At 45.3% G+C, this 25,735-nt stretch overlaps 1 protein-coding gene across 3 annotated transcripts; it reads left to right on the forward strand.

Moving 5' to 3' along the window:
- Positions 1-25,260, forward strand: TRAPPC12 (trafficking protein particle complex subunit 12). 3 transcript variants are annotated; one of them, XM_061569302.1, is made up of 15 exons: positions 1-601; positions 3,233-3,277; positions 4,266-4,435; positions 5,619-6,359; positions 6,641-6,915; positions 8,077-8,193; positions 8,698-8,811; positions 11,126-11,264; positions 11,390-11,502; positions 16,282-16,354; positions 17,252-17,325; positions 18,591-18,689; positions 19,292-19,392; positions 23,113-23,200; positions 24,457-25,260. In XM_061569302.1, the coding sequence occupies exons 3-15, from the start codon at positions 4,297-4,299 to the stop codon at positions 24,697-24,699; spliced, it is 2,316 nt and encodes a 771-aa protein (XP_061425286.1). In that variant the 5' UTR covers positions 1-601; positions 3,233-3,277; positions 4,266-4,296; the 3' UTR covers positions 24,700-25,260. The 3 variants fall into 3 exon arrangements, with proteins under 3 accessions (XP_061425286.1, XP_061425285.1, XP_061425287.1); XM_061569301.1 differs by lacking the exon at positions 3,233-3,277; XM_061569303.1 differs by lacking the exons at positions 1-601; positions 3,233-3,277 and adding an exon at positions 663-683.
- The last annotated feature ends 475 nt before the right edge of the window (positions 25,261-25,735 follow it).

Below are 25,735 nucleotides of genomic sequence, written 5' to 3' on the forward strand. Positions count from 1 at the left end.
GACACGCGGAAGCTGCGCAGGAGCGCGCTGCCGCCTCCACACAACGTCGCCAACATCACCTCCTGTTCACTACATCACCTCCTGTTCACTACATCATACAACATCACCAACATCACCTCCTGTTCACTACATCACCTCCTGTTCACTACATCATACAACATCACCAACATCACCTCCTGTTCACTACATCATACAACATCACCAACATCACATCCTGTTCACTACATCACCTCCTGTTCACTACATCATACAACATCACCAACATCACATCCTGTTCACTACATCACCTCCTCTCACAACATCACACAACATCGCCTCCTGTTCACAACATCACACAACATCGCCTCCTGTTCACAACATCGCCAACATCACCTCCTGTTCACAACATCATACAACATCGCCAACATCACATCCTGTTCACAACATCACCGCCTCTCACAACATCACACAACATCACCAACAGCACCACTGTTTACCACCGTTCACAACATCACCATTGTTCACAACATCATTGTTTACCACAATTCACAACATCGCCACTGTTAACGATCCTTCGCCTCTTCATTGCAACATTGGCGACTTCGCCGCCGCACGCTCCACGGTACTGCCACGAAGCCGCCACGGGGGTTACTGCGCCGGCATCTCTCCAGCAGCGGAGAGCGCCGTGCCGCACTCGCCGCCGCGTTAGACAACGACCCCCCCCCCCCCCGCGCTTCGTTGCGATGTCTTTCACGCGTGGGGGGCTCTGACGTGGGGCCCCCCACAACCAACGCGCGTTCCGCGCCGCTCTTTGCAGAGGTTCCTCGGTTCGACACCCGCAGGCCGCTCCGGTTAATCCTGGCGGGTGTATTGACCCGTGACAATTAAAAGACTACGACGCGCCCGTCTGCTTTACAGGGGAACGCTCGAGATACAAGCGGTGGCGAGGAGATGTCGTCTCCCTCGCCTGCTATGCAGGATGATGGATGCCGTGGGTTCGTTCCCGACCCCTGACGCCTGCTGCTGTGTATTTGGAGTTTTCGTGTCTCCCCGTGGTCGCGTGGATTTTTCTCCGGGTCCTCCGGGTTTTCCCTCCAAACATTTATAAACATGCGTTTTTGAGTGTTTGCTTGACATTTCCACGTAATAAGCCACTTATTTGAGCTATTATTTGTGGCCAGGTCGCTTCTATATGGCTCAGTGGGCCTTAACGTAAAATAAAAAAATAGTTTTAAGAGGAGGCCATTGTGTGCCGACATAATGGCCCAAATTTTGAAAAAATGTAATGGCTCTGCAAATTAATCCGTTGGAATGTTCGTCGCAAGCATCGCCCCCAGACTGCGAAAACTTTACAAGACCCTCTTCAAAAAAAGTCACGAGACTGAGGCTTCCTGGGTAAACAAGCGTATTATTAAAATAAATAATTATATTCTTACACATGGCAATATGTTAAGCAGCTGAACAGTCAATTGCCTGGTCTGCTCAGCCACAGGATTACTTAAGGAGAGTGAGTTCGTGTTGTTTTGCAATTCCTAAGTTGAAGGAGCGTAAACCACCACAGTGGTTTACCAAATGGTCTACAAATGGTGTATATAAATAGAAATAATATCCAAAAATAACACCACTTTATCGGGGCCCGCGCCATGCTCATTTTAGATGCAATTGAACCACAGTCCTCGATGCTTGAAGTTCTAGCCCTGCTTGACATCTGAAGGGGGGAATATTGGATAGTTCTGCACTGCCCTCTGCTGCCTCCTAAGTAACCACCACCCAGAGGCGTAGCTAGGATATTTTGCGCCCGGGAACGAACTATAAAATTGGCGCCCCTCCCGTTTAATCACATTTTCCTGTTACATCGAATAAGGAATAATTAAAATTTTAATGAAACATTGTATTTAAAGAAGCAAATTTATAGAAATTATATTACATGGCTCACTCAGTCACTCGTAGACTGGTTGACATAGTCTACAAAAGATACATTTTTCTTGATTTCACTGTCGCAAACAGGTCAATCACGTAATCAAAATCAGTTTTTTCCAATGTTTCTCTTTCAACGCTAAGAAGAGCAAGATCGCTGAGACGATCTTGTCCCATTGAAGCACGCAAATACGACAAAATAAGTTTCAATTTGCTGAACGACCGATCACAGCTTGCAATTGAAACTGCTATTGTTAATATAATTTGCAGTGAAATTCGGAAATATGTCGTCTCCATAAAAAACAATAAAACCAAGAACATCCAAAGGAGTTTCTGGTAGAACTTCAATCCGGTTACTGAGCAGCATTCTGCAATCTCCAATTTCTGTGAAAAGTTCGTGGCCATTGATGTCGGTGTCATAGAAATGTCCAAAATCTGCAATTTTGACGAATTGCATCGACATCTGTGTCGGATAGACAAGTTTTGACGTCCAGCAGAAATCCCAATTGTGTTCAGGTCTTTTAGTCGTAAAAACCGTGTTGACATCTCCTGTTGAAGTCGATAAAATACGCTCTTCATAACGCGCACAATTTATTCTTCTGCTGAAAGTCCTGCATCTCTTGCCAGTTCTCCTGGCATCTTCCGACGTCACCTACTTCTGTCCACATCGATCCCCCAGGCTGTGCATCTTGTTTTGGCGTTTTCTACAGCAACTTGGCTCAAATCATCATGAAGCTTGACAAATTCATACTCCAAAGATTCAAGATCAGTTGCTGCTTCCTTGAAATTCATAGTAGGATCCTGTAAGCGCTTCTGAACATGATCAATTTTTCCAAGAATGACATTCCAGAAATGTAATAAAACTATGAAGTTAAAATTTAATACGCATGCCTGTAACTGTTCTGCATCACTTCTGGTTTCAGGCGTCATAGTTACGTCCTCCGATAATTTGTCTAGCAGCCCTACTAGTTCATCCAGTCCTTCATAGATAGCTTTAACAGCTTCTGATCGTGCACTCCAGCGTGTTTCAGGCCGTCGTAGTTTCCGCCACAAAAAAACAGGCACAGTGACTGAGGCTGAAAGACTGCGCCTGTCTGTTGTTTGGGACGTTCTTCCATGTAAGTTTTTAATAGGCGCGCGTACCAAAATGTAATTACATGACATGTAGGCTGTGTGTGGCGGGATATATAAACTTTTAGGTTGAGGTGTAGATTTGTGCAGTAGTTTCAGGCTGCCGCGCCCGCCGCAATAAGTTATAATGTAATGTTGTAAGCCTCATTTTGGCGCTCCTTTACCTTGGCGCCCGGGGACACATGTACCCCCTGCCCCCCCTTAGCTACGCCTCTGCCACCACCTGACCCTGCAGCTAAACCTCGGCAAGGTAAGGTAAAAGTTAAAAGGTAAAAACAACGAGCCTACCTTTACCCTACCTTTTACCTTACCACAATACAATCACTCTACCCTTACCTTTTACCCTTTAGCAGGTAAGGTAAAAGGTAAAAAGCAACGAGCCTACCTTTTACCCTACCTTTTACCCTTAGCCCATACAAATTACCCGATTACAGGATAATTACTGGGAAACTACTACACATGAAAAAGGTTTATAACGGTAAATGCTGTAGGTAGAGCGCTTTATTCATATAGAATACTCTCGATTCCAATTTTACACGTTTGTCGTCGCCGTCATCGCTGTTGTATCCTCAAATCTTGTAACTCAATTTTAACCTACTTCCTAATGTGGTATCGACTGCACACTTGGTATACTTATGGCATACTGATGACAATACAATATTCTATCATAAAAAATATATATTTTAAAATATAATTTTTTATATGTTATGTTTCGGCTTGGGTCTAATTGTCGATGCTCTACTGTCTAGACTGTAATTGGCCACGGTCCCTTACGTTGTGGCAGGCTTCGGGGCCACTTCCTGGAGTCGTGAAGTTCTGCCATAACTAGTACATTTTATAAAAGCGTGTTTAAAAAAAAGTATTTTTTTAATATTATTAAATGGAGGCCACGGACTGCGCCACGGACTGCGCCACGGAGCTTTTATCGGTAAACAAGGCACCGTATTTACCGGGTAATACTTCGCGCTACCTTTACCCTACCGGGTAATTCTTCCGAGCTACCTTTACCCTACCCTTTACCTTACCCCTTGGCATGTCGACACCTTTACCCTTTTACCCGGTAAAAAGGGTGAATTACCTTACCTTGCCGAGGCCTAGCTGCAGCCCTCTGACAAATGCTTTGTGAATGGTGGACACTCATCCGAGCACGATCCGGGCTCGCACGTGCTTATTCCAGTTTCGTCAGTGAGTGTATGCCATGGTTTATAATGATGCTTTGTGGTTCTGTCTTCAAACAGGTCACCTTCACAATCTAGGTAGAAGCACACAATGGACGACCTTGAGCAGAAAAAGGAAGATGCGTTGATGACTTCAAATCAGGATACAGGAAAAGAGGAGTCTGAGCAGGATGGGGAAAATCTTCCTCCAGCAACAGACACCATTGATCTGGGGCCAGAGGAGAATGATGGTATGTAGCATTTTAAGCAAAAGACCCTGAACCTATGGCCGATGCAGGTGAATGTTAGAGGAGGTGTTGAGTTGAAGCTTTTGTGACTGCAGGAACCCATACTCTTTGGTTCTGTCAGTAAAGTCACGTAGGTATAAAATAAAATAAATCACGGCGTTTCGATCGCAACACAAGCGGTCGTCCTCAGGTGGAAAAAATAGAATCCAGCAGCGGAACTGCTGAACCAGCGAGAGAGCAGCTACAACAAGGTTATATATGTGGCGATGGAATTCCTTTCCAGCTCAGACCCCGCTTGCTTGCCCATCGCCGCATCTATAGCCTTGTTGTAGCTGCTCTCTCGCTAGTTCAGCAGTTCCACTGCTAAGTTACCGTATTTTCTGCCTGAGGACGACCACTTGTGTTGCGATCGAAACGTCGAGATTTATTTTATTTTCGACCTACGTGACTTTCCCGAAAGAACCAAAGAGTTTAGAGGAGGTGGTAGCTTGTAAATCGCACACCTTGCTGACAAAGCTTTGCATTTTACTATTCAGGAAGGCGACCGGGTTGCTCAGAGGTCAGAGTGCCGAGTTGACACTTCTGATATATTGGGTTAGAACCCAGGCAGCCGCCTGTGATGACCCTTGTTTTCAGGTGCAGTGCAATGATTTCAGCCTCGTCACGAATCACTGCAGAAATAAAAACTTAAAATTTTATTTAATTTGTCTATATTCCAGCTCTGACTGGAATGTGATGAACATTTATTTCTGGGGTAAGGCCGGAGGGAAATTTTGTCCCCTATTGTGTGTATTAGAAATCTATTGAAGCGGTCTCAAACTTAGTTACGCAATATCCCATTGTGTTGTGGCTGTTCTGTAATATGAAGGGTTTGCATAGCTCTGCAAGAGATCCAAATGGTTTATTCATCACATGTCATGACTTAGCTAGTAAAATTGAGAAAATATTGGGGGGAAAGACCAAAAAAACTAACTATCAGCTTAATTTATGGCAAATAAAAATGTGTGCAACTTCATAGAGCACCTGTAACAAAGCTAGCTTGCACTGCGTTGAAATTTAGAAACATCACACGACGACACATTGTAAGTACACACTTTTAAACGCTCGGACAAATATATTGCCAATTTAAATCCGACTTGATGAAATTGTCTAATTCTGCTAATGCTCGTGTTCTTTTTGTGTGTAGATGAGGACGTGGCTGATATGAGCGCTCTCCTCGGTGACACGATGATGGAGAGTGTTCTCATCTCCGACTCCCCCAGTAACAGCGAGGATGACGGCACAGCCGAGAGTGCCACTGTGCAGACCAGCGAGAAACGAGAAAGCGGCGCAGAGACGGAGCTTCAAGTGGGCTTCCAACCGGACGCCAAAGGGGACACGGTGGTCGAGCTGGCACGCGTCGCCTCCGAGATGCACGCAGCAACAGGGACGTCGCCACCACGCACCGTGAGCGACTCTATCGAGGGCACGAACAACGACGTCGAAATCGAAGAAGCGGACGATGCGCAATCGTCGCAAAGCGCCGCTGCAGTGGCAGCGCTGGACCAGTTGAGCCCCGAGCAGGAGGAGGAGGACTCGCTGCCTGTGTGCACCATATTCAGCAAGGCGCCGGCAACCAAGGTGCACACACGAGAGCAGCACGCCGTGAAGGAGGACGGCTTCCAGAGCCAGATGGTGAAGTCAGCCAGCTTCACGGCCTGTGTCGAGCAGAGCAATCCTAAAGCTGGTGCAGATGTCATTCATCCGAGTCCGAGTCTCAGCAAATTCTTTGCAGAGGAACCCTCTACTACCGGGGCAGAGTTTTTCGATTCCTTTACGTCTGCGTCGGCCATCTCTGCGAACAACCCGAACGTTGATTCTCAGGCACCACCTTCAGGCTTGGCGTCCCTCTCTTTGTCTCCGTCTGAGAGCCAGAAGCCGTTTGCTGGTACGTGCATTTGTGATGGCAGAGCTTTTTTGTCAATGAAACTTGCAAACGGCTATTTCTAGATGGCAAATGTAAGTTCAATCACTCCATCATGCCGTGCATGTCACGTGACACCCACACACACTGTGTGTTTAATGGCCCTATGCTATGATGATGGACCATTGCTCCCAAATGTCGCCTATCTGATTTTTTTCCCTTGTAAGGCCACTGTTTTTTACGAATGTGTTGAGTTTTTCTAATTTGCACATTTATATGTGTCTGTTTCATGTGCATTTCTCAAGAAAGCGAAGTTTCAAGTCACACATCAACTGAAGCACCCCCTCCACAAGCAGCAGGTGGCTTGGAGTCTCCGCAGCCGTTCTCGGTGTTCGCTGCAGGAGAGGACGCGTTTGTGTCGGCCCTGAGCGTGAGCGAGTCGGACCGGAGGCACGACGCATGGCTTCCCTCGGAGGAGACGCGCCGCACACTGATTGCAGTGGCCACTCAACAGTACGGGAACATGTTTGTTGAACGAGAGCGCCTCACCATGCCGGGACTCAAAGCAGACGCGCCACAGGTCAGAGTGATAACACGCTGGGCAAGCCCACTCTGTCAAGGTGTGGGGTGGCTCAGAGGTCAGAGTGTTGAGCTGGCTCTGCTGAGATCCTGGGTTCCAATCCCGAGTTCAACTGCCGGTGATTAAACCAGGACCTCAAGTGGGTTGATGGCCATAGCTCAGTTGCCAAAGACTGTGCATACAAAAAAAATGACATTAAATTTGGTTCTGGGTTTTGGCTAAATTCCAATTCTGAGAATTATAAACATTGCTTTGATTCATGCTATGAACATTATTCTTTGTAGCAGGGTGGGTGGAACAATGCCACCCATTAAACAGGTCACTGGATGGGATCTCAGGTAGCTCTGTGATATCCACTTCCATGGGCCATTCTCTAACACTGATTGTATACTTGTGATAAAAATTGGAAAAATGCAAAATAAATAACTTATATTTTGGACCAACTATAAAACCATTGCAAATCATTGAAAAATGTGCAAAAAAGTCTATTTTTCAATGACTCCGTCTTCCCGTACCTTAAGTCAGTTTTTTGATAGTGACGTAGCTGAGCGGTGGCCCAGTCTACCGCTTGTTACCGATGTTTTCTATTTGAGTAGGGCAGCTGCCCTGGTTAATACTGCAGGTTATTAACCCTGCGTGCATGCTGTGTTATCCCTAGTGGATGTTAACAGTGTTGTGATGCTATTCTTTCAAAGAGTGGGCGGTGTGTGCTTGCGTCACACTCCAATTTTGCCATTCCAAAAAACACTCGCAAATGACTTAATTGGGAAAACCACATCGTGACACTGCCCCCTATTGGCAAACTAAAATCGTCTGTGAAACATGCCACCTTCGTGATAGCCTCACGCTATTTTAATAACGCTCATATCATATGTGTGAAATTATCATAAACATCTTAAATGACTGAACATAGGTTTTCCCCTTTTTTCTGCAACAAAAGAGGTGTTGAGATGTTAAAACACGAAACCTTTTACAAGGACTCATGTCTGCATTAACCACAATACTTGTGGTCAGAATGCAAACAAAAAACATAACTCTGATGATGTATGCATTGTCTTTGAAACTGATTAGTCCACACCAGAGACAGCTTTATTTTCCTTAGGAGGTTCCATGATCTTGAATGACTGTATGGTCCTGCTCCCACGTGCGTGGCCATTGCAGGAGGACCCTGTGAGAGAGCTGCTCCACAAGTGCGTGGGAGAGCAGGAGGCAGCCAAGAGGAAAGTGCTCACGGTGGAGTCTGTGGAGCCGTCTTTGGCTGGACTTAAGCAGCTGATTGTAAGTAAGAAGCCATATTAGGCTCATGTAAGAAACACGTTATGTATGACTTAAATTCTTAGCCATTTTTATTATCAATGGTTTGTCTCTCTTGTGCAGTTGTTACTTGTCATTCCATACGTGCAATGATCTTGTTTTGATTGTTAAATTATCCCATCATCAATAACCATGATCAATCCCCTGCAGTGTGTCCTACCCATGCCCACTTAGGGTTATTAAGTCAATATGACTTCTCTAATTTGCATTGTTTCTCTGGTGTATATCTTTGTCTTCCTTTCTTTGAGTGCAATTCTAGCATGCTTCTCTCCATGATTCTTGATTCCCTTTTCGTTTTCTGTTGCATTTGCTTCATTACCATCCTGGTTTCTGGACATACGCTTGAGTGTCAATGCACCTTAGCTTAACGCACGGTACTGTTAGCATTGGCGATAAACTTCCAAGCGATGTGAAACCTAATTTTTGCTGTTGTGAAGACGATGAGAAATACACGTCAATGATTCTCAGAATTCGTGGAACTGGCGTGCGGCGGTGGAGCTCACGGGCAGACTGCTCACCGCCCATGGGCAGGGCCACGGCAAGTGTGGCCAGCCGAGCAGCCACACCACCGACTCCATCCAGGTGGGACCTGCACCACTCATCACCTGCACCACCCCTCACCTGCACCACCCATCACCTGCACCACCCCTCACCTGCACCACCCTTCACCTGCACCACCCATCACCTGCACCACCCCTCACCTGCACCACCCCTCACCTGCACAACCCTTCACCTGCACCACCCCTCACCTGCACCACCCTTCACCTGCACGACCCCTCACCTGCACCACCCTTCACCTGCACCACCCCTCACCTGCACCACCCCTCACCTGCACCACCCCTCACCTGCACCACCCTTCACCTGCACCACCCCTCACCTGCACCACCCCTCACCTGCACCACCCCTCACCTGCACCACCCTTCACCTGCACCACCCCTCACCTGCACCACCCCTCACCTGCACCACCCCTCACCTGCACCACCCCTCACCTGCACCACCCTTCACCTGCACCACCCCTCACCTGCACCACCCCTCACCTGCACCACCCCTCACCTGCACCACCCCTCACCTGCACCACCCTTCAACTGCACCACCCCGCACCTGCACCACCCCTCACCTGCACCACCCCTCACCTGCACCACCCCTCACCTGCACCACCCTTCAACTGCACCACCCCTCACCTGCACCACCCTTCACCTGCACCACCCATTACCTGCACCACCCTTCACCTGCACCACCCATTACCTGCACCACCCTTCACCTGCACCACCCATCACCTGCACCACCCTTCACCTGCACCACCCCTCACCTGCACCACCCTTCACCTGCACCACCCATTACCTGCACCACCCTTCACCTGCACCACCCATCACCTGCACCACCCTTCACCTGCACCACCCATCACCTGCACCACCCTTCACCTGCACCACCCCTCACCTGCACCACCCTTCACCTGCACCACCCCTCACCTGCACCACCCTTCACCTGCACCACCCCTCACCTGCACCACCCCTCACCTGCACCACCCTTCACCTGCACCACCCATTACCTGCACCACCCTTCACCTGCACCACCCTTCACCTGCACCACCCTTCACCTGCACCACCCCTCACCTGCACCACCCCTCACCTGCACCACCCCTCACCTGCACCACCCCTCACCTGCACCACCCTTCACCTGCACCACCCATTACCTGCACCACCCTTCACCTGCACCACCCATCACCTGCACCACCCTTCACCTGCACCACCCCTCACCTGCACCACCCTTCAACTGCACCACCCCGCACCTGCACCACCCCTCACCTGCACCACCCTTCACCTGCACCACCCCTCACCTGCACCACCCTTCACCTGCACCACCCCTCACCTGCACCACCCCTCACCTGCACCACCCTTCACCTGCACCACCCATTACCTGCACCACCCTTCACCTGCACCACCCTTCACCTGCACCACCCTTCACCTGCACCACCCCTCACCTGCACCACCCCTCACCTGCACCACCCCTCACCTGCACCACCCTTCAACTGCACCACCCCTCACCTGCACCACCCTTCACCTGCACCACCCATTACCTGCACCACCCTTCACCTGCACCACCCATTACCTGCACCACCCTTCACCTGCACCACCCATCACCTGCACCACCCTTCACCTGCACCACCCCTCACCTGCACCACCCTTCAACTGCACCACCCCTCATCTGCACGAACATTCACCTGCACCACCCATCACCTGCATCACTCATTATCTGCACCACTTCTCCACTCGTCACCTGTACCACCCGTGACCTGCACCACTCATTACTTGCACCGCCCATCACCTGCACTGCCCATCACCTGCACTGCCCATCACCTGCACTGCCCATCACCTGCCCCCCTTATAACCTGCACTCTTCATCACCTGCACCACCACCTGCACCACCATCTGCACTACCACCTGCATCACTCGACACCATGTTTAAATATTTATGCATATAACGACAATCCCTTCAAAATTAGGGGTAATTAAGCTGTGGGGGCCTTGGCAAATCTGTAATCTGTGTTCGAAACAAAACCCCCGGTTGTCACCACCAACACAAAAAGTGCAGCCTCTTTACAGTGTTTAATGCTGTATCTGTTGCTATATTATTTCATAGGCGAGTAACAAGTGATGTATCAGAAACAAGGCACAGTATCTATCCATGAACTCTGAGGCTTTCTTGGGAAAACAAGAATAATAATAACGAAATAACTGAGAATTTGGCCAAATTTGCATCAGAATTTTAACATGTGGAAAACTTCATCACAAACTAAGAAATACATTGTCCCTTGCACTTCACAATCGGAGCTGCCACATCAGTATCTTCATTTTTTGGCAAATTGGTGTCTGTGTGTGTGTGTGTGCGTCGACAGCTCTGGTTCGTGCGTCTCGCCCTCCTGGTGAAACTGAGGCTCTTCGGCGGCTGTGACTCAGAGCTTGAGCCGTTCGGCAACTTGGACCACCCTGACCTGTACTACGAGTACTACCCCCACGTGTACCCAGCACGCAGAGGTGCGTGTGCTTGTGCACGTCGGTAGTGCCGATTACTTGCTACTTATTATTACTACGTGTGATCGTATTGAATCGTATGGGACCCTAGGGAGTGGTGGGTTGCTGTAACCTCCCTCCTCACGCAGGGTCCATGGTACCGTTCTCCTTGAGGATTCTTCATGCCGAGCTGCCTCAGTATCTCGGTCGGCCTCAGGAAACTCTGGATCGTCTGCATCAGGTCGGAGTCATTTGTGGAAAGGCAAGTTATTACCAAAGGTTCAATACAAATGAAGTCACACATTATCTCTGTTGTGGCTTGAGGGGTGGCTGGGTGGCTCACAGGTTAGAGCACTAAGCTGGCACTGCTGAGGCCCTGGGTTCGAACCTAGGTTTAAACCACTACCTTTGATTAAAACGGGGTCAAACATTTAGTGGGTTGACGGTTTCAGCCCGTTCACCGAAGACTGCACAAACAAAACATCACTTTCAGTTTGGTTAAGAAAATAAGCTTTACTGTCTTCCAACAAACATTACTCTATAATAGAGGTTTTTTGGGTTAGATTGCGTAGATATATAAATGTGTTGTTAAAACCCGCCACCACCCGACACAGCGAACTAGTAAGGGTTGTCACGTAAATAGAACGTGCCAATTCGTCACTAGTACAGCACACCGGTGTGTTGGAGAGCCAAGCCACAACATTAACAATCTGAGTACGACGTTTTGCCAGTAATTACAACTAGCTTCATCAGGCGACAGCCAGATTTGTGGAGAAGTCTAACTGTTCCGTTCCTTATTTTGAAGCGTAGATGTGGTGAACTTTTGCGCTCTTGTGCAAAGTGGGGGGGGGGGGGGATTATTGAGTCAACGTACATGATGCATGTGCATTATGCGAGCCCTTTGAGCCTGTCCTTCCTGTCTATTGTTTGTATTATAATCGCAGTGTGGTACCCCATACGCAACAGTAGCGCTACAGGATTATTACACCGGCATCTATCTAGCAGTGGAGAGCGCCGTGCCACACTCGGGTTATACAACGCCACCTCGCCGCGTTCCAACGAACCCCCCCCCCCCCCCGCGCTTCGTTGCGATGTCTTTCACGCATGGGGGGCTCTGACGTGGCCCCCCCCCACAACTAACGCGCGTTCCGCACCGCTCTTTGCAGAGGTTCCTCGGTTCGATACCCGCAGGCCGCTCCAGTTAATCCTGCCGGGTGTATTGACCCGTGACAATTAAAAAACTATGCGCCCGTCTGCTTTACAGTGGAATGCTCCAGATCCCATGACATTCTCAAGCGGTGGCTAGGAGATGTTGTCTCCCTCGCCTGGTATGCAGGATGTCGTGGATTCGTTCCCAACCCCTGACGCCTGCTGCTGTTCATTTGGAGTTTTCATGTTCTCCCCGTGGTCGTGTGGATTTTCCTCTGGATCCTCCGGCTTTTTCCTCTACATTTATAAACATGCATTTCTGAGTGTTTACTTTACATTTCCACGTAATAAGCCAACTCTTAGAGCTATTATTTGTGGCCAGGTCGCTTCTGAAAAAGAGCTAAATAGCGCAGTGGGCCTTAACGTAAAAAAAAATATTTTTAAGAGGAGGCCATTGTATATAAAGGCTTAGATGTGGTGACAACACTTGTGCAAAGTGGGGGGGGGGGGGGATTAATGAGTCAACGTTCATTCTGCATGTGCATTATGCGAGCGCTTTGAGCTTGTTCTTCCTTCTATTGTGTGTATTAAAATAGCCGTGTCAACGGTAATCCTATTGAAGTATGGTTCCCTTTATAGACATGTATTTAAATAATCTATTATTTTATGATTCGCTTCCACGCAGCTATCTGACCGGTGAAAATTATTTTTATTTCTTTCAATTTCGATAGATTATCTAATTTGTCTTGGCCAGTAGTAGCTAGTTTTGCACAGAACTTCAACATTATCAAAATCAATTGAGTGTCCTTGTTGGCACGCGTGTTCTGCTACTGCTGACAGTTGTATTTGGGAGTATTTAATATTTCTCTCATGTTCTTTTAGTCTCGTGCTGATTATTCGTCCTGTTTGTTCAACATAACATTTTCCACACGTGCAGTTAATCCCGTACACATCTTGTGTTGATAGCTTCGGTAATACATATTTTGTACCATATAATAATTTTTGTATTTTATGTACTGTGCCAAATCACATCTGGCTAGTTTATCAGCTACTCCCGCAATGTACGGCATTTTTATCGTTTTAATTACTTTGGCAGTTTCAATGCTCGTATTATTTGATTTGGTTTTGGCATTCAATGCCCTGTTGATTTGTGCATCATTGTAACTGTTCATATGTAACTGTTCGTATTCTAACATTACTCTTATGTAGCAGGGTTGGAAAATGCTGCCTGCTTTTGTATGGACTAGAGGTCACTTGAAGTCAGAGGTAGCTGTGTGATATCGACTACCTTGGCCCATTCTATACCATCTTTGGCTCTGACGCAAGTCGTGTGTCAAACACACTTGTATGCAGTGTGGAGTGGAGCGCTGATGCGGTGAATTTATAAATTGGGAAAATTACTGAGGGCATCTTATCAATTGTCAAATCTGATTTTGGTATCCTATGCTCATCTCCACATCCAGTTATAAGTACATGCATCCCTCAATATACAGAACATGAAACAAAATTCTGTATATCGAACATTATACAGTAGTTCCTCGGTTAACAGTGACATCGGTTAACGTTTTTCGGTTGACGTTTTGCCTCTCATAGGACCCCATGGTTTCGACTAATGTTAAAGTTTGAATTAATGGTATGTTTACGTTATGCATGCAGGCTCTAATTTTGGCCAATCCAAGCGCTCGTAAGTGGGCTGAGCATGCCTCAGGCAGTCGGCAACATCCATTTATGAGCATTTAGACCTCGGGTGACTTTATTTACGCGATCTTTTCTGTTTTGGCCGTGTAAACAGCTCTCTTGCAAACTCAGTGATTTTTACTTATTTTCAACTTATAAGTTAATTAATAGTTATTGCAATGGCCTTAAGTGAAATTGCAAAAGGAAAAGAGGAAAATAAGGGCTGGTTCGAAAAATCAAATGCTTTTAACATGCCATTCCTATATTAGATTAACAGTTATTTCAGTTAACAGAAGTTATCATGGAACGGATTAAAAACATTAACCGAGGGACTCCTGGAGGCGCGTTCCTGTGGAAAACATTTGGTCCCTAGACTTAATAAAATCACACTTAAGAATGCAGCAAACCTCTTAAGTACATATTTAATGAAAAGTGAATAATTTAATGATAAAATTGTGATAATACTCAAAATAGGTCATGAAATATAAATACTGTACAGTACTTACATTCAAGGTAATTGCTTTATAGTTTATTTTTAAATCCTTTATATTAAGTTCGCGTGCTTGATTGCTTGCTTGCTTAGGACCGTGCAAATCTTTCGGTCGTTTTTTAACCCACTTCCCGTGATCCAATCGAGCTGACATTTTCCACACAGACTCGTTGTGCCAGACAATTATTGTTCGTGAAAAAAAATTCCCAAAATTTTACACTTTTTAGGCAAAAAAAAAATATTTTACATATATTCAAATAGAACGCATTCATGGCTTTGGCTGAACGCCAGAGTGTAAGAGCCCAGAGCGTAACCCCTCCACAGGCCGTGGTGGAGTAGCGCAGTTGGTAGCGCCCTCGCTTCCCATGCCAAAGGTCGCGGGATCGATCCCTGCGTCCTCCACAGGCGAATATATTTTAAATCCTTTATATTAAGTTCGCTTGCTTGCTTAGGACCGTGCAAATCTTTCGCTCGTTTTTTAACCCACTTCCCGTGATCCAATCGAGCTGACATTTTCCACACAGACTCGTTGTGTGTGACAATTAATTTTCGTGAAAAAAAAAATCAAAAATTTTACACTGTTTAGGGAAAACAAATTAAATATTTAATTACCAATTGCTTAATGGTGGCAGACAATCATCTGACCCATAGGTGGCAGCCATCTCAAGCCAGAGGACGAGAGGACTCTAGCCGCCACGCATATAAAGGATTTATAGTGAAAAACTTTGTTTTTACGGGTTTACTTGTTACACTTGCACTTAATGTCCTCTTTCCAGATATCTCGACTTACTTTATGAACGTTGAAGAATGTTGAACAACCTTCTTGGTTCTTTCGGTAAAGTCACGTACGTGACTTTACCGAAAGAACCAAGAAGATGAATCCCTGCAGTCACGAAAGCTTTAAATCGAAATGTTGAACAAGTGTGTAATCCTGCGCAGTACAGTACCCACTAACCTCCCTCCCATACCCCATCCCTATTCACCATATCACTTTTAGCTTCCCTCATTGTAGCACTCATAACCCTTGTAAAGCGCCTTGGATAAAGGTGCTATATAAGATAAACACAAAGGACCGAACCAAAACGAGCTGAGCTTCGGTGGCAGCACAGAGAGCATGGGAAACCAGTCGCTTGAAACGCATGCTATGCAAACTGCATAGGACAATATCTTGAAATTTGCTTGGACAAATGGAAGATCGAACATTGTTTTATTCCTCCTCCCCCACCCCCCCCCCCCCCCGAATTCAACTTAACGCTTGTAGAATTTGTTCCAAAACGTGTAAGTTAACGTTCTAGCGAAATTCCATATATTGAGTTGCCGTATAATGAGGGATAACTATACAGGTGGTCCCCACTTTTATGACACAATGCATTCCTGTAAACCCTGTCATGAATCATATTGTCATGAATCAGACCTTCTTTTCTATAGACAGAAACAGTCGAAACTTGACTTGTGTTTTATCAGTCATTTAATAGGGTTTGATAGGTTAAAATCCACTAAAACACTTGAGAATTACAAAAACTCCACACCAAGTCACATCGGAAACCACACTAACTGTTGAAATGTATTCGGAGTCAAGTCGGAAAATGTGTCGTAAATCAAGTATCTGTGTTGTAAATGTGGATCTTTATATATTAGACCATAAATCGGAGACCGCCTGTATAGATTTACGGTATTACAGTTATAACGCATGTTCATGTGTACGTTTTCTAATTCCTCATTTAGATTCTAAGCAACCTAGAGAATGGACTCGCAGAGGACGGGAGCATGATCAACCTCTCCACAGAAAACCGGCAAGGTAGCCACCAATCACCCCTTGCGTCACCGGTGACTTCTCTAATGGGATGTCTCGCCACAGTGGCGAGATATTAACATCCTCGCCTGGTATACAGGAGGTCGTGAGTTTGATCCTGATATTGACGCCTGTATATTTGGAGTTTGCATGTTCTCCCTGTGGTCTTGTGGATTTTTCTCTGGATCCTCCAGTTTTTTCCCTGAACATTTATAAAAATACATTTAGAGTATTTGGCTGCTGTACATTTCCATGTGATAAGCCACTTTGTTGAGCTATCACTTGTGGCCAGGCCGTTTCAGAAAAAGAGCTATATAGCTCAAGTGGGCCTTAGTTGGTATAATAAAAATAGTTTATACTCTTTGGTTCTTTCGGTAAAGTCACGTAGGTATAAAATAAAATAAATCACGACGTTTCGGGCGAAACACAAGCGTCCGGCAACCAAAGAGTATAGGTGTCAAGAAGTTAAAACACCACTCTCCAGAGTGACGGTGCCAACGTTGTGACTACGAGTTGTTCTTCTCATCATTATTCAGTGTGAGTGAGGCCGCGCCGCTATTGTCCCCTACGTGGCAACTGGCCAGGTGGCTCAGCGGTAGAGTGAACGGCTCGCAGTCGGAAGGTTGCGAGTTTCAATCCTGGCTGAGGGGGGGGGATTGACTCAGCCCATCATCCTTCTGCAGTCGATAAAGTGGGCACCACTCTGTGTTGAAGTCAACAGTGGTTGCCCTATACAGAGACTCTCCTTTGCCATAGCAATGTGGAATTTCCACCCCTTGCTTTGCTCTGTAAACGGGAGGTGGACACTGTCCCCATGCTCATTTGAGCAGGAAACCACTGACTGAGTAAAAGAGAATTGAAATCTTCTCGGTGTGAGCAATGTTCTGTTTGCCATTTGTTTAGCCTCCGTGCAGCTGTGGCGGTCGCGCGTGGCTCGCGTGCACTACTCCACCGCTAACTGCCTGCTGCTCATGAAGGTGAGCTTTGCCACCATGGCATTGCACTGACAACAGTGTGTTAGTTCTGTATCACCTCGTTCATGCAAATTACACCTCAAACGCTGCTGAGATTAGAATGCGCACGGAGGCGTCAGAAACCACAGACAAGTGAGAAGGCAGCCAGATCAGACAACAACAATTTCCCAAGCTCTGTGGTACTATGTTGGGATATTTTACCAACTCTATTGATGAGCGTTTATTACTTTGGGAGGAAACCGGGGTGCCAGCAGGAGACCCATGCATGCGAGGGGTGCAACATTCAATCCCGGCATGGAGAGAAGTTAATCCACTTTCTCTACTGCCATCGTACCCTGACAAGCCGGGAGATGGCGACGCCCACGGGTAGGGAGTTTTACAAAATCGTGTTGATGACCCTCGCTGCCTGCACAGCGCTGCATTACAGACCATGTGCAGCGTAGCCACCAGCAGCACTCGACTTCGAGGAAAGTGCCGTTGGTGGAAAACTGCCTGAGTGAATTGTAATTTTTGTGCCACCTGGAATGGTTTCCCGCCCCACAATAGGCAGATTACAAATGCGACCCACTCCAAATCAGGGGTGGGGGAAGGGGGAAGAGGAAATTTATCATTCAAGTAATGCATTGCTATGTATGTTTCAAATGGCACCCTGGACACTCTTGCAAATGAGAGATTCCTTTTCAAATGGATTTTCAGGTGAAATATGTTAACAAATAATATTAAATAAAATATATTCCAGACCATTATGACATCTCAACACAGTCGCTATCCTGACCAATCAGGCTTCAATCCGTACAGGATCGGCCCATTTTTGCAGTGGTGAGAGACTGCTCTTCTACGATGCCTGGTCAATCCCTGCTGTGTGTGTTAATGCATTTAACTCCTTTATCCTTGACAGCTTTTACACATTAGTACAATAGTTACCCTATATGAGCACGGTTGGCTACGTACGGTGCGAGAGAAGTTCAACATACATTTTTAATGTTTGTCTAACTTTATTGTAATTGTGCTTTGATCAGTCTCAGAATAATCTGCCCAGGCCGACTTGTTACAGGTGCTTCATTTAGCATTAATTTGTGAAAAAAATGTTAAACCGTTTTTGCTCCCATTTCTATTTGCTTCACTGCTGTTGCTATATTTTATTTGTTTTTGCTTTTGTCATTTTGGTGACTCCGGTCACTCGCTCTTGAGAATTCGACTCTAATCCTAGTCCCTTGAGTTCACACGTAGTTAAGCAAAATAGGCTTGTAACCTGAATATGCGTTTAGGATTACTGCTTGGCTGTGAACATGTATGAAGCCATCATCCCCATCCAGCCAGAGCAGGAGCTTCAGCTTCTCAATAACATCGGAAAGATCCTGCTTCAGGTAATGAAGTCTTCATGAAATTGACATTATTGTATATTTTTGCCAATTAGATAAAATCGATATTATCTCCGTACTGCATTGTAAATTTAAATGTTACGTGTTTAACTGTTGCGCTTACAACAACGTAAGTCTTCCAGGTATGGATTAAGGTATTTTCCATCAATTCTGTGCAGTGTTTAATTGCTTTGTATTCAACAGTATGTACAATAATTCAAACACAATAACCAACAAAGCAAATAAATATTCAACTCCGCGTAACTTTTCACACATTACCTTAAACCCTGCTTTAATGATCACGATGCAGTGTTTAGGTTAAGCTACAATTAATTCCCTTAAAAATAAAGTTCACTCTGAAATTAAAAAACTATAAATATAGATTTGTATCTCATTGCAGATTTATACAAAGTCCGTGTTTTTACCCTCTATGTAAAGAAGAATGATTGAGGCTATCTAATTTATGTGCAAACTTTTGTGACCTGGTCTGCAAATTTTATTCAAGCAGTTGGTCCCGCTTCTTTGACGATGTCCACAGTAATGTCATCTGGTCCAGGGGCTTTCGCCATTGACGATGCACGTCAAGTACCTGACGTTTGCTCCTTCAGGTGGGAGACCTCGCGGCGGCACAAAAGTACTTTCAGAGAGTGGAGTCCATTTGCGAGAACAAGCAAGGCGTGCAGCATCAGACCATGGTGCTTATGAACAGGTGTGTTACTCTTGTAAAAGGAAAAAGGTGCGGCCCTAGAATTGCTCTCCCACGCCACTGCTAGTGGAAGGGCCCCCACTCGAGCAAACTTTAGAGGGCGTTTGGTCTCCTCTTCCAGGCGTGTTGGAATATTGGAAGAGATTACTTTTGTTAATTTTTCTGTAATTTTGTATTTCAGCACTTGTCAAGCCATTGAAACCTGTTCCATAAGTCCCTCCCACAGAATTGGGCACCGTTCACAGAGGGCATGACAGTGCACACAATGTAGACGATAAACTGCGTCCCTCGTATGAGATGATTATTTGAGAGACTCTCTCAAAATGAAAACATTGGGAAAATGTAAATTGCACTTCCAAAGCTCAAAATTTTGAATAGTGTTCAGAGTTTCGATTTAAAGCTTTCGTGATTGCAGGGATTCATCTTCTTGGTTCTTTCGGTAAAGTCATGTATAAGGGAAATAATAAAATAATAAAAATAAAACATAATAAAATACAATTCTCACGACGTTTCGGCCACAACGCAAGCAGCCGTCCTCAGTTGAAGAACAGGTCTGTCGGAAAGACAGCGTCTGAATGAACACCACCAAGCTTGGCAGTGTATATTTAACCTGGGTTGGAGGGGGAAGGGCGCCTTGACAAAGGAATTTGCATATCAATATGAATTTAGCATATTTATGGGAAATGTAGATATGGGATTAGTCGCTACTTGTGGAATGCGTAGGAGGTGGGGGGGGTCTCAAAGTCATATTATGCCCAGTGCATTATGTAGGATTAGCAGCATCAAAGGGAGGGAGTAGGGTTAGCAGTAATAAAGGGAAGGAATTTTAATAGTAATGAGCTGCAGCAGCTAAACCACCACGCAAATAACTATAATATAAACTACATCAGTATCATCAATATACTAAATATACTATCCAATAAGCTGAGCTACTAACAGTAAGTCATACATTATAATTCTATGTCGCAAAAATATAATATGCCTCTAGCTAAACTTTTTTCTCTTACATACTGCCATAGACAAACCCAACATAAAATTATATACTGCATTACTATACACCACCCTATACCTTAGACTATACATTGTAATATTACACTGTATTATTCTACCCACCCTACTGTATACCACACTGCTTATATTCACTATATAATTACGATACTATATATTACCTTATACATTATATTAAACATTACACTTTTATACTATTTATTATTATACAATCTGCTATACACTATACTATTGACCGTCGCGTGAAAGGTACTAAGAGGAAGCAACGAAATATGTCAATGGGAGAGTGGTGGTAGGAGACTTGCAGCGGAGCAAAGACTCCATTATTTCCCTTCTACGTGACTTTACCGAGAGAACCAAGAAGAGTGTTCAGAGTAACGCTGCCTCGCTATTTGCTGCGTCTCCTTGCGGTGTGTACAGTAAGGGAAAAAAGTATTTGATCCCCTGCTGATTTTGTACGTTTGCCCACTGACAAAGAAATTATCAGTCTATAACTTTAATGGTAGGTTTATTTGAACAGTGAGAGACAGAATAACAACAACAAATTCAAGAAAAACGCATGTAAAAATTTTTATAAATTGATTTGCATTTTAATGAGGGAAATAAGTATTTGACCCCTCTGCAAAACATGACTTAGTACTTGGTGGCAAAACCCTTGTTGGAAATCAAAGAGGTCAGACGTTTCTTATAGTTGGCCACCACGTTTGCACACATCTCAGGAGGGATTTTGTCCCACTCCTCTTTGCAGATCTTCTCCAAGTCATTAAGGTTTCGAGGCTGACGTTTTTGGCAACTCGAACCTTCAGCTCCCTCCACAGATTTTCTATGGGATTAAGGTCTGGAGACTGGCTAGGCCACTCCAGGACCTTAATGTGCTTCTTCTTGAGCCACTCCTTTGTTGCCTTGGCCGTGTGTTTTGTGTCATTGTCATGCTGGAATACCCATCCACGACCCATTTTCAATGCTCTGGCTGAGGGAAGGAGGTTCTCACCCAAGATTTGACGGTACATGGCCCCGTCCATCGTCCCTTTGATGCAGTGAAGTTGTCCTGTCCCCTTAGCAGAAAAACACCCCCAAAGCATAATGTTTCCACCTCCATGTTTGACGGCGGGGACGGTGTTCTTGGGGTCATAGGCAGCATTCCTCCTACTCCAAACACGGCGAGTTGAGTTGATGCCAAAGAGCTCCATTTTGGTCTCATCTGACCGCAACACTTTCACCCAGTTGTCCTCTGAATCATTCAGATGTTCATTGGCAAACTTCAGACGGGCATGTATATGTGCTTTCTTGAGCAGGGGGACCTTGCGGGCGCTGCAGGATTTCAGTCCTTCACGGCGTAGTGTGTTACCAACTGTTTTCTTAGTGACTATGGTCCCAGCTGCCTTGAGATCATTGACAAGATCCTCCCGTGTAGTTCTGGGCTGATTCCTCACCGTTCTCATGATCATTGCAACTCCACAAGGTGAGATCTTGCATGGAGCCCCAGGCCGAGGGAGATTGACAGTTATTTTGTGTTTCTTCCATTTGCGAATAATCGCACCAACTGTTGTCACCTTCTCACAAAGCTGCTTGGCGATGGTCTTGTAGCCCATTCCAGCCTTGTGTAAGTCTACAATCTTGTCCCTTCCATCTTTGGAGAGCTCTTTGGTCTTGGCCATGGTGGAGAGTTTGGAATCTGATTGATTGATTGCTTCTGTGAACATGTGTCTTTTATACAGGTAACAAGCTGAGATTAGGAGCGCTCCCTTTAAGAGTGTGCTCCTAATCTCAGCTCGTTACCTGTATAAAAGACACCTGGGAGCCAGAAATCTTTCTGATTGAGAGGGGGTCAAATACTTATTTCCCTCATTAAAATGCAAATAAATTTGTAACATTTTTGACATGCGTTTTTCTGGATTTTTTTGTTGTTATTCTGTCTCTCACTGTTCAAATAAACCTACCATTAAAATTATAGCCTGATAATTTCTTTGTCAGTGGGCAAACGTACAAAATCAGCAGGGGATGAAATACTTTTTTCCCTCACCGTATGTGGCATTTGCCAGTGCAGTCTCGGTGTAGTACTGCACGGCGTAGTTACTGATGCAGCACTGGATTGCACTTTCCTAAATTCCCTTGTGATTTGTGATGGATTCAATGTGTTGTTTTACCTTTTATGTTTCTTATCATTTAAAAGCAATATGAGTAACATTACACTCTAAATGTGGTCTTGTAAATAATGGTTGTTTTTGTCACCGCACCCTGGATTAGCCTGGTGTTTAGTGGACACATTGTAATTATATTCAACACTTTCCCCCATGGGTGACTCCCATGGATGAACCACCTACCACCACCCAACCCACACACGCTCCCACCCACCTTCATCTCACTTGTTGAGGTTTGCTCAAATTAGTTCTGTAATTTTTAGCAATAATAAACTTCTCTCTGCGATTATTAACAATGTAATGGTAAGACTATTGCATGACATGGATCACTAAGTAAGCTTCATAATAAAACATTTAGATTCACCATTGATGTATAGGTTGGGCCACCTAATCATCTGACCAAACTTGTGTAATTTAGAACCCTCCACCACCCAACAGCCAAACAAATTGTCACATGCATATGAACGTTTAACGCAATAAGTACCCTACGCCCGCTCGTGAAATAAAATGTTACGTTTGCTGGAATAATCACAGACATGGCTGGTTTTAATATTTTTGTGATTTTTTCCCCCAGAGCATTCGCACTCCTGGCAGAAAATAATTTCCCAGATGCTTACCGCTGCTTCCAGGAGGTCTCCAAGTTGGATCCCACTAATGCGGTGGTAAGCTTCCTTACCCCTTAGCATGATTGTTAGGGTAACTTTTATTTACCTTTACGTATTCTTGCCTTCTCCACATAAATGCTATGGTGCAAAGCCACCCAATTATACTATTGGAATCGTGTCCTGAGACCAGCTGTCCATTCGGATCTCTCACAGAGCAATGGAACAATTCGTGTTAGAGAATGGCCAATGGAAATTGGATATCACGACCTACTGCAGAGATCTTAAGTGATCAAGTCCACACAGTAGTGAGTATCACCTTCCCACCCGCCCAGCTACAGAGAGTCATATTTGCCACGTGGCAGTAAAACCGGTGTTTTTTTACTCTCAGAGCTGGAATTTAGCCAAATTAAGTGCAGAACCAAATGTAATGTGATGGGGTTTCTGTGCACTAATGAGTAACTGAGACCACAAACTCACTGCATTTGCGAATATGGTTAAATCACAGGATTGGAGAATAATGTGGATCAGGGAATAAATGAAAATTAGAAGCAACATATCTATTTTGAAGAAAATTAAGTGGGCTTGTGCAGGACACATTGCTAGAAGGGATGATAGCCATTGGACGAGACTGGGGTTGGATTTGCAGCCAAAGGAGGGAACACGCCCGAGATAACGGTCATCACGGAGGTGGGACGGTCGGATCAGCTCGCGTGCAGGAGCAAGTGGGATTGTTGCCTGTAAGGGATTGCGATGATGTGGGGAGGCCTTCATCTAGCAGTGGATAGATGAAAGTTTACAATGAATATGTCTATAATTAATTCATTATTTGAAACTTTTAAGCAGCATGTACTTTCATGACTGGATATGAACTTAAACCTGAAGACATAAACGTAGCTGATCAACTTCCCATCAGTTCGAAGATATATGCAGAATGGTTGAAACTACTCTTGCTTTCTGTTTCAGTGTAACTAATAATAATTTAGTGAATGTGATATGTGCACCATTATTATAGCGCAAGGCTAGACATAGCCTGACACATAGTATGCAGGAGTGTTACTTTAAGGGGGCGTTGTAGCGATGTGTAATCATAATTGAGAAATATTGAAGTTAAATGATTTAGAATGACATCAGGGGATTTTAACATTGGCTGTAAAGCATACTCTGCCTATTTTATAGTTAATACACCCGCAGTAATAACCAAGGCAGTCCAACAGATAAAAAAATGTACTTCTGCAACAAGCAGTGAACGCACTATCGCCAGGTCCCGTCACCGCCATAATTGTGCATCGTCGGTCTTTTCATCTGTGTGCCAGGCCAACAACAACGCGGCCGTATGCCTGCTCTACATGGGGAAGCTGAAGGAGTCGCTGCGACAGCTGGAGGAGCTCATTCAGAAGGAGCCTCAGCGCTACCTCCACGAGAGCGTGCTCTTCAACCTGTCCACCATGTACGAGCTCGAATCGTCACGCAGCACGGCCAAAAAGCAAGGCCTTCTCGCAACTGTGGCCCCACACAGCGGGGACAGCTTCGGTGTGCAGTGCCTCAAAATGCTGTGATGATTTTGTGGAAGTGTGCTTCTGCAGACATTTGTAGATCCACTGCTCGATGAGGGCCTCGCCACGTCGTGCGGGTCATGGGGGTTATTAGACCGCGCTTCACCGTGCCGGAGAGCGTGCGAGTTTGTACTCGTCGGGGAGCACCCATGGGAGCATAGAAGTACAGTGCAATGGATTTTCCTGTCCTTTATTCCACTACTCGCTACAGACCTGCAGTCTTATGACAGCTCCTTTGTGTGTGGTGGTCGCCCATCCCAGCCCTATCGAGACTCAAGCCTGCTTTGCTTCTGTGATGATGAGATCGGGCGCATCATGTGAAATGTGTATAGGAATTTTCACGGTCTGTTACGTTGGAAATTATATCACAAAAAACTGCACGCCACTGTAATTTATACCAATTCACTGCTAATGTAGGAATAAAATACTTAGACCTGTAGCAGTGTTATTTTGTTTCAGCCTGTGAACAAAGGACACTGCAACATTTTTTTCCTTCATGGCTTTTACACAAAGATATGAAGTTTGCTGTATTCCTAAATGTATAAAATAAATTAGCAGACCAAATGTCTCATTGGGGTATCTTTCCCTGGCATGCACAATGAAAGTAGTGCAACGACATACCCGTCTGGTATGGGTAACCCAATCAAGGACGAGAGCTGCTCCGGTCTACGAGGAACTCGAGCCTCTGGCGCCCTGGAAAGACGCTACTTCGTTGAAGACGAGAATTCACGTTTTGGATTCCTCCTAAAATACGAACATTATTTGGTAAGAGAAAAACAAACTCATTGAATGCCCCTTCATCAATTAATTGTTATTGGTCTTTATGGTTGTGGCCATCATAATTCCACCAAGGTCGATTAACTGAGTAGCCAGATTTGCGAAGTCAACAGTAATAGGGTTTTTTTCTGGCAACAAAACTGAAACCTTTTTACAAGGATTCATGTGTGCATTAACCACAATACTTGCAGTCAAAATGCAAAAAAAACATACTATGATAATATATGCATTGTCCTTGAAACTGATTGGTCCACACCAAGGG

This window comes from Lethenteron reissneri, chromosome 43, assembly GCF_015708825.2.
Source record: "Lethenteron reissneri isolate LAM-NWPU_2019-01 chromosome 43, ASM1570882v1, whole genome shotgun sequence".
NCBI classification, from domain to species: domain Eukaryota; kingdom Metazoa; phylum Chordata; class Hyperoartia; order Petromyzontiformes; family Petromyzontidae; genus Lethenteron; species Lethenteron reissneri.

Coding starts and splice junctions, on each gene's coding strand:
- TRAPPC12 (XM_061569302.1), top strand. CDS start 4,297: ATGGACGACCTTGAGCAGAAAAAGGAAGATGCGTTGATGACTTCAAAT. Junction 11,265..11,389: donor CGTGTACCCAGCACGCAGAG/GTGCGTGTGCTT, acceptor CTCCTCACGCAG/GGTCCATGGTACCGTTCTCC. Junction 11,503..16,281: donor TCGGAGTCATTTGTGGAAAG/GCAAGTTATTAC, acceptor TTCCTCATTTAG/ATTCTAAGCAACCTAGAGAA.